This window comes from Phalacrocorax aristotelis, chromosome 6 (assembly GCF_949628215.1).
Source record: "Phalacrocorax aristotelis chromosome 6, bGulAri2.1, whole genome shotgun sequence".
Taxonomy (NCBI): domain Eukaryota; kingdom Metazoa; phylum Chordata; class Aves; order Suliformes; family Phalacrocoracidae; genus Phalacrocorax; species Phalacrocorax aristotelis.
In genome coordinates this window covers 50,368,568-50,381,668 of record NC_134281.1, presented here as the reverse complement: position 1 = coordinate 50,381,668, position 13,101 = coordinate 50,368,568, and the positions used below count along the sequence as shown (strand labels likewise).

At 40.8% G+C, this 13,101-nt stretch overlaps 1 protein-coding gene across 2 annotated transcripts in view; it reads right to left on the bottom strand.

The window, feature by feature from the left end:
* EIF2B3 (eukaryotic translation initiation factor 2B subunit gamma) overlaps nucleotides 1–13,101 on the bottom strand; it is a 104,825-nt gene that overhangs the window by 20,367 nt on the left and 71,357 nt on the right. For both annotated transcript variants that reach the window (XM_075097795.1, XM_075097794.1), the window contains 4 exons: nucleotides 11,152–11,282; nucleotides 10,314–10,507; nucleotides 6,117–6,194; nucleotides 5,257–5,405 (listed from right to left, as the gene is read on the bottom strand). In XM_075097795.1, coding sequence (XP_074953896.1) covers nucleotides 5,257–5,405; nucleotides 6,117–6,194; nucleotides 10,314–10,507; nucleotides 11,152–11,282 — 552 coding nt within the window. The remainder of the gene's footprint in view (nucleotides 1–5,256; nucleotides 5,406–6,116; nucleotides 6,195–10,313; nucleotides 10,508–11,151; nucleotides 11,283–13,101) is intronic.

Below are 13,101 nucleotides of genomic sequence, written 5' to 3'. Positions count from 1 at the left end.
TGGTGAGGAATATTTTGAGACAACACATCAAAGTTGATCCACACAACGGATACCAGGATAAAGACACCATTGTACGATTGAAGGGGGAACCTTGCAGGGTTCCACCCAGAGAACTGTTAAAATATCAGCAATGCAAACACCAAAGGCAGCACCTGTCCTTCAGAGCTGCAATTCTACATCCCTCAAATGTCACCTGTGCTGGCAAGCCCCTGTGCCACACGAAGTATCTTTGAGCACAGACTGTAAAACACCCAGGATCAGAGGTGTGTGTCTATACATTAAAAATGGAAATAGTTAGGGAGACTAAAATGAACATTGGAACAGCTTTCCAACATGGCTGATAGACGCCAAATCGTTCATGATTTTCAAAGAAGATCACCATCTTTTAAAGCCAACAACTGCTGAGTTCAACTGCCTAAAATTCTCTGGCTTGTGTCAGGCAGATGACCAGACATTTAATTCATCTTTTCCATTGTCCAAAAATGATCAAGCCCAATAAGCAGTTTTTTCTGATAAAATTACAGGTGAGACAGGTTGAGTTTCTTTGGTTACTCTCTGAAGATCTGGTACTTCCTAGCTGTGGAGGTGAAATCTTGATGCAAATCTTGAGTTGTCTGCATCTTGCTGTCACTTGCCCTGATAATCACACCAGTCTATTTATGATTTTCAAAAAAACATCCTTTGAAGCATACTGCTTTTGTATATTTCATTGAAAAAAAGAAAAGCAGCAAAATAATTCATTTCAGAGACAAAATCTGCTGCAGAGCCCCTATGGTACTGACTACCAGCATGTCAACAAGACCATTTCAAAGCATGGCTTACTGTGGACTTGATATTTATCTGAGCTTTTCATGCTCATCTCCTCAACTAACCATGAAGTAGCCCAAATATCAGGGTTTTTTCCCCCTACTACAGTCTCACCTCTTGAATCTTTCCCAGGGAAATGTTCATTTTCCATGACCAAGGAAAAAGAACATACTGTACACATGATAAAAAGGCCAAGTGTAAGTGTGTAAACCGAGAGAGTTTTACTAACAAACAAGAGATTTTGAAATCTTTATCTTCAGGGATGGAAGAACAGATTCAACATGCTTTTCCTACTAATATTTGTAATGCTCAGACCACTTCGGCACAAGGTCCTGTATGACCACAGCAGTTAGACAATTACTGCTGCCAGAAGCTAAAAAACTAAGTAAAACTACAAAGCTAGTAAAATAAAGCCAATGTTTGGAAAAAAACACCCAAACCAACCCCAAAACAACCACCAACTGCCAAAACAAAAGCCAAAACAGGAACCTGAAGCTGAATTTATCCATCCATATCCAGATCTCATTTCAAGGTAGCTGAGTGTGCCTGAGTATACCAAATGAAACACAGTTATCACACTCAAGTCAGCATAATCAGTTGTGAGATTGTCTGCAAGCCCCAACAGCAGTAATTTCTGTTCTCTGAAGATGCCAGGGTGGAGTTAATGTATCAGAGGCATCACTTTTCATTTGCAAATGGCACTGTCTCCCTACATAACCAGCTTCAGTCAGCCTGCCCACGTTACAGACTGCTCCTTTGCAAGCGAGCTATAAAGAGGGGGACTCCTGCACCAAAGATACAGGAGTCCAGGGACTGCACCACCTCCCATGCAAACAGAACAAACCGAAGGGGCAGCCCTAAGATACTATAGAGGTTGAGGACACGTAGAGCTACTGCAGGAGCATTCAGATACACAAAGTTTTCAAGTGACCTATAATTTCAGCTCGATTAGTAGATTTTCTCCAACTATGTAAATCAGTGCAGTCATTTGTCAGTGAGCTCTGGGGAGCCGTCCAGAGGGAAACAAGAACCGTTTCCCTGCTGCAGCCTGTCACCTGGGCAGTCAGCATCTCTCAGCACTTGTGCTGTTGTTAAAATTACATCCCTCCCAGCTTGGTCAAGTATGTCCATCATTCAGCACATATGTAACCTTCGCTATTTTATTGTCTCATTGATGGAAGAATTAGCTGCACAGTGGGAAACACATTAAGAAAGGGCTACCAATTATTTTGCGCATGTTACTAATTTATTTAATCCCCTCTAATCTCTTATAAGGGGGGGATTCATATCTACTCAAATCACTTCACAGGAGACATATATAATGTAACAGAAGTCCTACACACCAGGGAAAACAAAAAACCCTGCTACTGGTCCTCCAGAGCATCAAACACACTAGCCATTGCTGGAGAATGGATCATAATTTGCAGACAGTATGCAATGGCACTGCCCAAGCTAACCCTAGTTCCTTGATTCATTTGGTTGGGAAGGTCATCATCATCTAGGTCATAACCTCTGCTTCTCCAATAACGAGCCAACCACAGCCTAACAATAGGAACCTATTTTTGTTCTAAGCACCTTGTGGTGTTCCCATCTGCCCAGAAGGAATCGATTTATCCTTTTCAGAAGCTGGTATCAAACATGGTAAGGCTATTCAAAACCTTTTTCTGGTTTGGAGATGTAATTTGTGAACCTTGAAGCCACAGGAACTATGGCACAGGATCCTCAAATCACATTACAAGAAAACCATCAAGAGATAAAACTTTTTAATCTGGGGTGTTTTTTGTTGTTTTGTTGGTTGTTTTTTTTTTCTCTATTGACATAGTAAACTGAAGCTGCTGATCACTTTTGCAGCTGAGACGGGCGGGGGGAAAGAAAGGTAAGATTCAACTCAGAGAAGCTAGAGGAAAGTGAAGCAGCTAGAGGTAAGTGATAAGGGAATGACCCAGGCAGTGCCATGTATAATCATAACTCTTGATAAATGAACTTAGCATGTGGAACAATTTTTGTATTTGGTTCTTCCCAGTCTCTAACCTTTCAGAAATTGTCTACCCGATCTTTCTTTCTTCTCTGGGTTATCTAAACAGCTCTGCCTTTTCCAAAATATGTACCCTACTGCAGTCTTCTCAGCCTACTGATTCAGGTTGGTATTATTGCAATGAATACTGCTGGGACTAGCCTTCAGTTACCACTTACGTTTGATGAGGGCATTAATATAGTAGTCCATTAGTTTGGTGGAGCTGCTTCTGTCAGCGATAAAATGTACATTTTTTGAAAATGACACAGTTTTTATCCACTTCTCAGTGCAATTCCAGACATTTCTAATATACAGTACCTTAGACAGTGTTAAAATTGGCTTACTTGTTGGACATTTGCAACAAAAAATGAATTAGATCTGTTAAGGCACTTTATTATGCTTATTTTGACCCTTATCAGCCAACACATACTGACTTTCCAATTAAAGTCCAAGACATTTTCTGAAGTCAGTGATTAGATAAAGCCTGAGTTATTTTAGAGACACTTGGGAGAAGAGATGTTTGTAAAGAGAAGTTGTCCATTGTGGGCAATTTAAAGCAAAACCCACATACCATTTATCTGCCCGTTGCAAATGGATCTATCAACACATGTAAGAACCATTAGCATTTTAACAAAAATCTATCAGATTTAATCAAAGTAATGAAAGAGGGTCAAAATACATAGAAATTCTTCACTGCATTACAAGCAAGACCTCTATCAACAAAACTCAGCAGCTACAATATTTCTGTATCTCGCTACCTGTATATGCATGACTTCATATCCCTCTAAACTTAAGACTTAGCACAATGCAATAAGAAATACTTTATTTGCTCAGTATCTGTGCAGATCTACACAATATGAATTACAAGATGCTTTGAAATAAAGCTCCATGTTCTTGACTCCACTGAGTCAGCGTGCAGTAACCATAGAGCAGCTGAAGGGGTAAACCCCTGGGACTATGAGGTTTTTCACTCAGTGGTGGCTACATTGTTTTCACTGAGAGTGACCAGGGATTACACTGTTTTCCAGCAATTCACAAAGATGTTACCCCAAAAGTTAGCTCTTCCCTCTTAAACAAATACGTATCACCATCTTTATGATGCTTACAGAATTTTGTGGAATGCTTAAGATAACGACTCTGAGCTCAAATTAGGATTTAGGAGAGAATATTACTATATACCAGTGCAGACAAACACAAGTTGATTTGGAACTCTTCATTAAGATAGCACTATTTATACACTTAGCTGCCTCTGTGATTTCATGGTAGAGCTGCTCACCTCATATGCAAAACCACACCATATGACTGTGGCATCAGTTAATTAATCAAAATGACAGAGGGTCTCATGATCACACGACAGAGGTTCTGTCATAAGAAGTTACGACAGCAGTGCTTGTGATACGGCCATACTGGACCCATTTGTGATTGAACTGGAAACCAGCTATTTTCTATACTCAATGGAATTCTGATTTATGATGTGCTTGAAATTACTGTGGATTTCTGTTAAAGACAAACACTTGGCAGTAAGGTACCATACTTACCTGTAATTTAGTTATGTAACAGTAGTATCCTCCATAGACCCCACATCCTTTGGGGTTTTTTGTTTTTCAGCTATGCAACTTTCAGAGCCAACTTGGCATTTTTTAAGAGTTTGGCCTTTTTCCTGAGGCCCGAAGCAAACCTCAAGCCATGAAGGAACAGGGAATTTACACAGGCCTGCACAGACTCAATCAGCAGTTTCCTTTCCACTGACATCCACAGGAAGCCAGCACGTATGGAAAGATGGGGGCATACAGACATCAACAATTACAGATAGGCCACTTTTCCCACATTTGGAAATGAACGGCTCAAGGCTACCTATTTAGTTAGTGTCTTTAATGCATGGGAAACCTCTACTAGCTGGCAGATCTTCTCTTTGAAAAGTTTATTAATTTATTCTATTACTCAGCATGTGCAATGGTAAAGATGCAAGATGGCAAAAAAGGGCCAAAGAAAATTACATTTTTAGTGAAGGTGTAATGTTCAAAGGTGGTAAGAACATGTCTAGTTGGTAAGTGTACCACTTCAAAATATGTTTCCTGCCTCAAATGTTTAAAATATACTCATAGACCCAGCCACTAAAATAAAGTTGGAAGGATGACACACAAGCTCATACTGACTCATACATCCACTTAACTTACACGTTCTGAAGATGATATAATCACCTCTAAAAAGAAGAAATTTATGTTCCAAGGCTGCAGCCCTCTCATTAATTCAATACTTGTGCATTTGTAGCCTGTTTATAGAGACTTATTTCTGACTTGGTCTTTAGAAACACACCCCCTGGGATCAACTGTTCCAGCTGAGGATTGCTTACAGTACAAAAATTACGGACTCAGAGTCTATCTAGAAAAAGAAACTGCAAATTTAGGGGACTGAGATACAAAGAGGTGACATACCCTTCCTCAATTGTAACAGAATTCATGATGATGCAGTTTGTTATCTTAACTTTGTCTTTTATGGTACACATGCTGCCAATGATGGAGTGTTTAATGGATGTCTTCTCCCCAACTTGTGTGGATGACCCAATGATGCTGTCCGATCCAACCTAGGGAAGAAAAGAATGGAAACCGGCAAAAGTACCCTGAGCTCTCCGATATGTGTTCTTCATACACCTCTTCCAAACAGCACGTCTCAAGCACTTATCAACAAAGTGTACACTGCTCTACCATTACAGATCCTTGGCAAAGACCTAGAAATATGGGGTCCATCCCATAGGCAGACTGTTGGACACTCTCCCCAAGGTCCATTAGCTTGGTAAAACTCCATTAGCTGGTCTGGCTTTGTAGGCCTCATGCAGTAACATAAGCACAGTAAGAATAGTCCTGCTGGTACTCACTGGTTTCACTAAGATTTGACAAGTGAGACCTGTGAAAAGGAGGCTTGAAGCTGGTATTCAACCAAAATGCTTTAGCAAGAAGCAGAGCTAAAATACTGACCCCTTGTGAGTCTCATGTCCTTTGGGAGGCAAACTGCTCAACTACCACGAACTGCCATTAGGGAACAACAGACTGCAGTGTCTAACTTTGGAGTAAGACGTAATTTTTACCAAACATTTTTAAAGACAGAGACTGAAAGGCAGTATCCCATGGGTGAGCCTACGAGGAGACTCTGGGCTCTATCACCTACATTGTAATTCCACACTTCAGAACTCAGCTTCACTTCCAACAGTGGGACTCAATTTTAGAAAGGCAGTTCTTGAAGCAGAGGGCATGCACACCGTATTCAAAGAGCAGAGCCAGGGAAAGGGAACACTTACCATGCCTCTGTCAGTGACCTGTGCAGACCCATGAACCAGTGGCTCTTCCAGACCCAGATTAAGCAACAGCTTGGGAACCTGGATGGAAAAATGTACGTCACAAGTTAACGTGACAGTGCTGTACCCATATGTTACATAAACAGCTCAAAGATGGCTTTGGTTTCCATCGCACTAGTGCATCTACCATAAACATTTCAACTTAAAGGAAAACGAAGGTTCCTGCATTTTAAATCTGCAACCAGATATGTGTGATTTATCATCTTCCCCTTTTGTAAAGGAGACAGGTATACTTCCACTGCAATGCACTGCATGCCTCCTCTCAACTCAGCTTCCCACCTGTGGAGAAGCAGCAAGCAGGCTGACTCCAGCTGAACAGTGACATCCGTTACCTTACTACAATGTCCAGCATCTGCCATTTCAAATGCAGCTCAACGTGTTTTACACCATTCAGTAATGCAAGGGGGGAAGCAAGTAATATCAAATATAAACCAGTAAACTGGCATGAAAAGATGACTATGGTCAGCCCACTCAATAAGGTAGCATGCTGAGGTACAGGCAACAAAAAAGTATTTCAGATGTTTAAGGAGAAAGAAACTAAAGTTGATCAAGTGGCTATTCCAGATGGTGGAAAGCTGCAGGAGAAAAGGCTCTTGACAGAGAGAAGGCAGGTGTTAGATAAGCAGACAAATCAGCGATGGTAATAGAGAGAGACACGACCCATGAGGTAGCCAAGAACAAACCCATGGAGAGCAATTCCAAACTGGCTCCTGAAAAGAAAGGGTAGCCAGCATTGTAGGAGGATGCGGTATCACTCCATCATTCCTCCCTTTCTGGGTGAAAGAGCAGCCTGAGGCATTCTGCATCTCCTGGCGTCAGGCTGGGTCCAAGGTCACACACCACAGAAGAGGCGATGACAGCACAGATTTCAGGGGAGGTGGGAGTCTCGCAGCAATGCACAGACACAGTGCTGTATAGATTTATTTGTAGGGGTGATGCAATGTATGATGCATCTTGGTAGGACAGAGATGTGTGTCGAAGAAACATGAGGGATACAGACAGCGGCAGAGTGATCCATGAGCACTAAGGTCTGTGACACGACAAGTCATATGCCTGAGTGCAAGGCAACATGTGCCGGGGCTAGTGTGGAGCTCCACACATGCTGTCGGCCAGGCAGGATGTATGCACTGACTGTCCATCTGGGAGGTCAACTGGAGTCTCAGCACAGTGACGGTGTAACTGGGTTTGCCTGAGGGAAGGAAGCGGCACTCATTAAGTCTCTTTTCTCTACCCTGGCACCTATTTTTAAAAAACTCTTAGGAAAGTTTATCTTTGAGATCTCTACTGCTGTGCTAATTTTGGCTACTACAAGGGAGCTGCCATACAGTAGACTGGGTAAAATGACTTCCTGAGAAAGCTGGGACAACAGAACTGATGGCTAGAGAGTGAACCTCAAGAAGCAGATCCCACAGATCTGAAGAAGTTGGGATCGGATCAGAAAAAAATATCTCAACATCTCAAATGAGATGATACTTGAAAGAAATTCTCTGGATATTCATAATATGACCAGCCCATTTCCCTTCCAGCATGCAAGGATGGAAAAATAGTGCTGTTTTTCATAGAATAAGAATTTTCACATCTAACACTTCATTCAGATAAGTGAGATGAGCTCAGATGAGCTATCATTTCAGGCTGCCTATTGTCCCCAGTAGAAATTTCCACATCTGTAGCTCCTTACGTCTTGAAGATGGCCCTTCCCACTAGATTTGTGGGTTGTTTTTTGTTGTGTTTGTTTTTTTTTTTTTTTTTAAAAAAAACAAGAGTAGGTTAGATCCTTTAGTCCAAGGTGCAGATGCTACTGAAAACCACCAGCTTACCAAAACACAAACTAGGCCAGTCCACCTGGATGATGCTGGCTTGCTGAATGGATGCTGTCCTCACCTGACATATAGCTGGGCAGCCACAACAGATAGATCCAAGAGAGGAACATACACCAAAGCATACCTACAGCATAGGTTGAGAAGATTCCTACTATCCAGTGTTGCTCTGTGGGAGGGGAAAGAAACGAGGAAAGGCTTTTGCCCTCCTCAGTGGAAAGGTGGTGTTGTGAAATAAAGAAAGCATTTCACTGGCCAGAGCAAAGCCCTTATTAGAATCAGTCAATGGCAGTGCAGCCTGAGGGGTGACCCAAGAAAGCTACCAGCTCAAGCATTTTGCTCCGAAAAGGAAGGTTAGATAAGGGGCAGGAGTCAGAGGGAGTGCCTGGGTCAAGGGAAGGTTTAAGATGTGTTTGCTTTTAATTCATCTTACAAAGAAACTATTTCCTGCTATTGAAGATAACTCCCTCCTGAACCCACCTGCCCACACACAGGCTGCTGGCATCCAGAAACCCAGCTGGAAGTGAAATGATGTCAGGAAGGTGTTTCCTCACCAGAAGGGCAATGGGTTAGGATGCCATTCCTTCCCACAGCTACTGGACTGGACTGCTACTGCTCCATGAGCCTGTTCTCTTGGACAGCAAAGTTATAGGTTGTGGCTTTGTAGCCAGGGAATCAGAATCTGGTCTATGAAGACCAAGATAAGAGCAAAACAAGACACCAAAAGTCTTCCTTAGAGACCAACAAAACAGGTAAAACCCCTTGATAAAATTAAATGTGTGTCTTTTATGAGGATTAGCAAGAGAAACAAAATGCAGTGGCACTGCAAAAAGGAACTCCTTTCTCACAGCCCCTCATTAAGCTCCATTTTATGTTTTACCTCCACATAGTTTCCTTAGAAATTTTACCAATCTGGAAAAGTTAAAAATTCAAAGAAAATCCTTTCCAACATTGAAGGCCCCAATGTGATTTCAAAATACTAATTCTATGTACCACCCAGGAGCAAACACATTTCCTGAACTGACCAAAATGTAGAATATTTAGCTTAAAAAAAAAAAAAGAAAACCAACACAAAAAAACCCACATGGAGTCTGACTGGCTCAACTCAATAACTTTTTACTGAAGCGGCTGCTGCCAAATGTACACGCACACTTCCCCTAGCAAGCGGCATTCTCCCTTAACCCTTTGGGCACACTTGTTCCTGATATTCTTGGGGAAAGTTGTCCCTTTCTGAAGCAGTGCTGCCTCCCTCCTCTCTTCCTCATGTCCCTAACTGCAAAGCAAATAACGTTTTTTCTATGGTCCTCTACAGGCACCAAGGAAAAAGAGCTCCAGTGTGTGAACTCACTCTGCCATGCTGCAATTCTAATTTGCATAAATTCATCCATTCATTTTATTAAAAAGAAATCAACTCAATCTGAGAGCAAAGGCAAGACAGTGACCAATTCCAGGATCCCCAATACAACTTTATTGCTCTCCCAGCCCCAGTTCCAGAAAACTTGAGTCTTTCCCTACTGCACTCCCTATCTGTCTTTCAAAATTAGAGGAAACTGTTCACTTCTGATAGCAAAAAAGTTCATCACTAGCAGAGTGAAGTGAGAACTTGTACATTGCATCAGCCAGCGTAGGAAAAAAAAACCAACACCCCCCCCGCCAAACATATTAAAAGCTTGTAATCATCAGCTCATAAGCTAGTACAGGATTTCTCTAATCCTCCTCTGTGATCTTTTATTTTATGAATTCTCAGTAGCGTGAAAGTAAAAGCTATGACACATCAACATTTCACCTCTGTGTTTACCTGGAGTGCCACTGTAGTGAAACCTGTCCATAAAATAATTCTTTCATAATGAAAAGCATTAGGCAAATTGAATATATAGGTAGTTTAAGTCTTCCTGCAAAACTTTAATAAACTTTGTCATTATCACTTAGATAAACATCTGTTAGGAAGAGTCCAGTCAGAACTGATCTTGCTTTTAGGACATGGAGGACATTGATTAGATGATCTATCAAAGCTACTTCCAGCCTCATTTTCCATGCTTCTTGGCTCTTTGGCTGCAGGTCTTGTCACCCAAAAAACCCAGAAGAATGTGTGGGGTGGGGGTTTTCTTCGCTAAATCAAAGCTATGGAATAAATTAGTGACAGAACTGCTTCCTGGCTTCATGTCCTTATCCAGCAACCATTAGGGTGATGTGCCTAGATAACATGGCACTGGTTCAATTCCCACACGCTCCTTAGTTGTATTTCTGGGAGCCACTCCTGGAGGCTAAAATGTCCCATAAACTACTGCTGTATTTCCACGTGGCAGCTCTGTATTTTTCTCACCTGTCGGTTAGCTTCAATATACAACCCAAGAGTATTCACTCGGTAGCACAGTCCCTCTTTCATTATGTGGACGTAGCAGCGCACTTTTCCTTCATGGAGAGATTCATTCATATCTCCTCTATGATCATTCCAACAAGAGTTATCTGGAGCAGGTTTCAGCAAGCTATTATCTTCCTTTATAAAGCTATAAATGTCTGGAGAACACACACATGCATGAAGTTAGACAGGATTTAATGAAATACTTGCTGAAGAGGGATACTATTAAAATACTGTTTGTGAAGGGAAATCTTTTCCTCACATCTTCTGAATGGCTAGATACTTAGCAATCATTAACAGATTTTATCACATGTAGTAAGTGCTTATTTTTATTCTGCAGGTGGGAACCAAGGCATCGGGACAGATGCAATGTTTTGCCCAAGGTCACACAAGGAGACAGCAGAAATACTAAAACTAAATTCCAAGATCTGAGATTCTGTCCAGTTCCCAGTGCAGGGAGGTTAAGGCTTAGTCTGTTGCTCTATGCAATTTTAGGAACTCCCTCCTAAAATAAAATATTCAAAAGTGCATTTACCTGTACTGTATTCCAGAAGAAAAAATATAAAGCCCCTAGCTGATTTGCTCTTGATTTACACCAAAATAAGGAAGGACAAAAATATTTATATAATACACAGTAGTGTTTGAAAAAGAAATCCACTATAATCTTTGCTATCATGAAGTATAAGAGGAAAAAAAAAATCCCTGAACTAGTGGTTCAGGCTAATTCTTTACTCTGCCCAGTAATTCAGCTGTAGTAAACAGGCTTTAAAACCTTCATTAGATCTTTGATGCTTTTACTGACCTAGGGATGCTTGTTCTTTTTTCTTCTGGTCCTCTTCTTTTTTGTCTAGTCCTTGCTGCAATGATATAGGAGAAGAGAACTGTTTCCTAACCAGGTGTGGAATCAGTTCACTCCGGAGAGATGTGATTGTCCTGGGGAAGAAGCAGCACACATGAAGTCCACGAACGCTAAAACTTACATGTCTTCATCTTCTTTGCATAACGTTATGAGACATTCTGGACATTTTTCATGAGAACAAATAAAAATGTCAGGTACTTCAAGATACCTGGCATTAAGAAAATGTCCACTAGTCACATGCTTCCTTAACAGATTACGATATAAGGAAGATTCAAAATGAGGAAGAAGCTTCACCTTCAGAACAAATTCTGCTATATTTTAACAGAGATGCCTATCATTTAATATAGCATCGCCCTGCAATTTGTGCTTGTGTACAGATGGAATGCAGAACAGTAGCAACATCCTAATGACAACTGAAATCCACTTTATGTGTCTTAAAAAATGGCATCAACTGAGAGGAAAAGAGAATAAAGTGCCTATGGAGAAAAAACCCAAGAGGCTCCTTTTCTATGTGACAAAGAAAATGGGAATGGTCAAGGATATGTGAAATATCTGTTTCTTAAAATATTTATGACACAGACATTAATGATGTCCTCCTGCTCACACGAAACATCAAGAATGTTTTAAAGACTCAGTTCTTTAACCAAGAAAAATCAGTACATTTTAATAAGTTTACGTCCCAAGAGTTTCAACACTCTTTAGGTGCCCCAATCCAAAATACATCAGGCAACAGAAAGCTTCCAAAGGCTTCAGCTGGCAATACACCCATCTTCCCTGCGAACAGATTTCAACTTTTATTATATTTGTTTTGACACCCCCAATAGGAGGAGGCAGAGAAATCACAAGGGGTTTGTGATAAAGCAGGGACTTGACCCCAAGCCACCTATGCCTCAAACAAGGACCCTGAGCAATAAATTATTTTTACACTTGCATTGATTTATATATTACAACGAATCAAGAAAAAACCCTCCCCAACATACAAATATGTACGATAAAATGGGATTATAACCCTGGTAATTTAATTTTGACTATTAGAAGATAATTTTATTTTTCAATGAAGTATTTAGAAAGAAACCCCAAATCAATAGTTTTTGAAGTTGGAGTGTGTGAGATGCAGTCTTAAAAGAGCTTTATTGTTGTTGTTTCATTATTTTAACAATCTGCATTTAGTTACTGAATTGTGGATTATTTAAAATAGTGCTTGGGAAAATCATGCGGAAAATGAACTCAAACTTGGCATGTATAAGAGGAAGTGCTAAACTTCAGAGGAACGATTGGGAGAACTAACACAGAGAACTTGGCTACAGGAACTCAACAAATGATAACCTGCAAAGAAAGAGGAGTTACTTAGAATGGAAGACAGCAAAAACTAGGTTAAATTAAAAAAGGGAAGTACTAGAATGAGTATCCTGAAAGTGATTTTGGTTGACAAAATCTCTAGCAAAGGGGGATCTTAAACAGTTCAAACTTTAAGAAACACACAGCTCATAACCCACCCAGGCTCCTGTTCAGGTCAATGACAGAGAACAGGAAAAGGACCAAAAGAGTCTTTCTTTTCTCTAACTTTGATGGGAAGATTCAGTTGCGATCACCAGTGCAGGCCTATGAACAAATACAGTGTTTTCCTTTTTCTTGACAAACTTCTCCTTCAGTCCTCAACTGTAGGTTGTGTCATATCCTCCGTCTTGCAGTGGGATGATCTAACCCATCCCAGATCTGAAATTCCACTTTTATTTTTCATTACAGACAAGGAAAATGCTCTAGTCTTCAGTCTCTTCTCCTTGAAAATAAGTTTATAGTCACCTTCAGAGATCTGTATTTCAGGAACTAATGAAGCAAAACACTTCATTCTTTAATCACCAAATCTCTCCCTGCTAACCACTTACAGGCGTG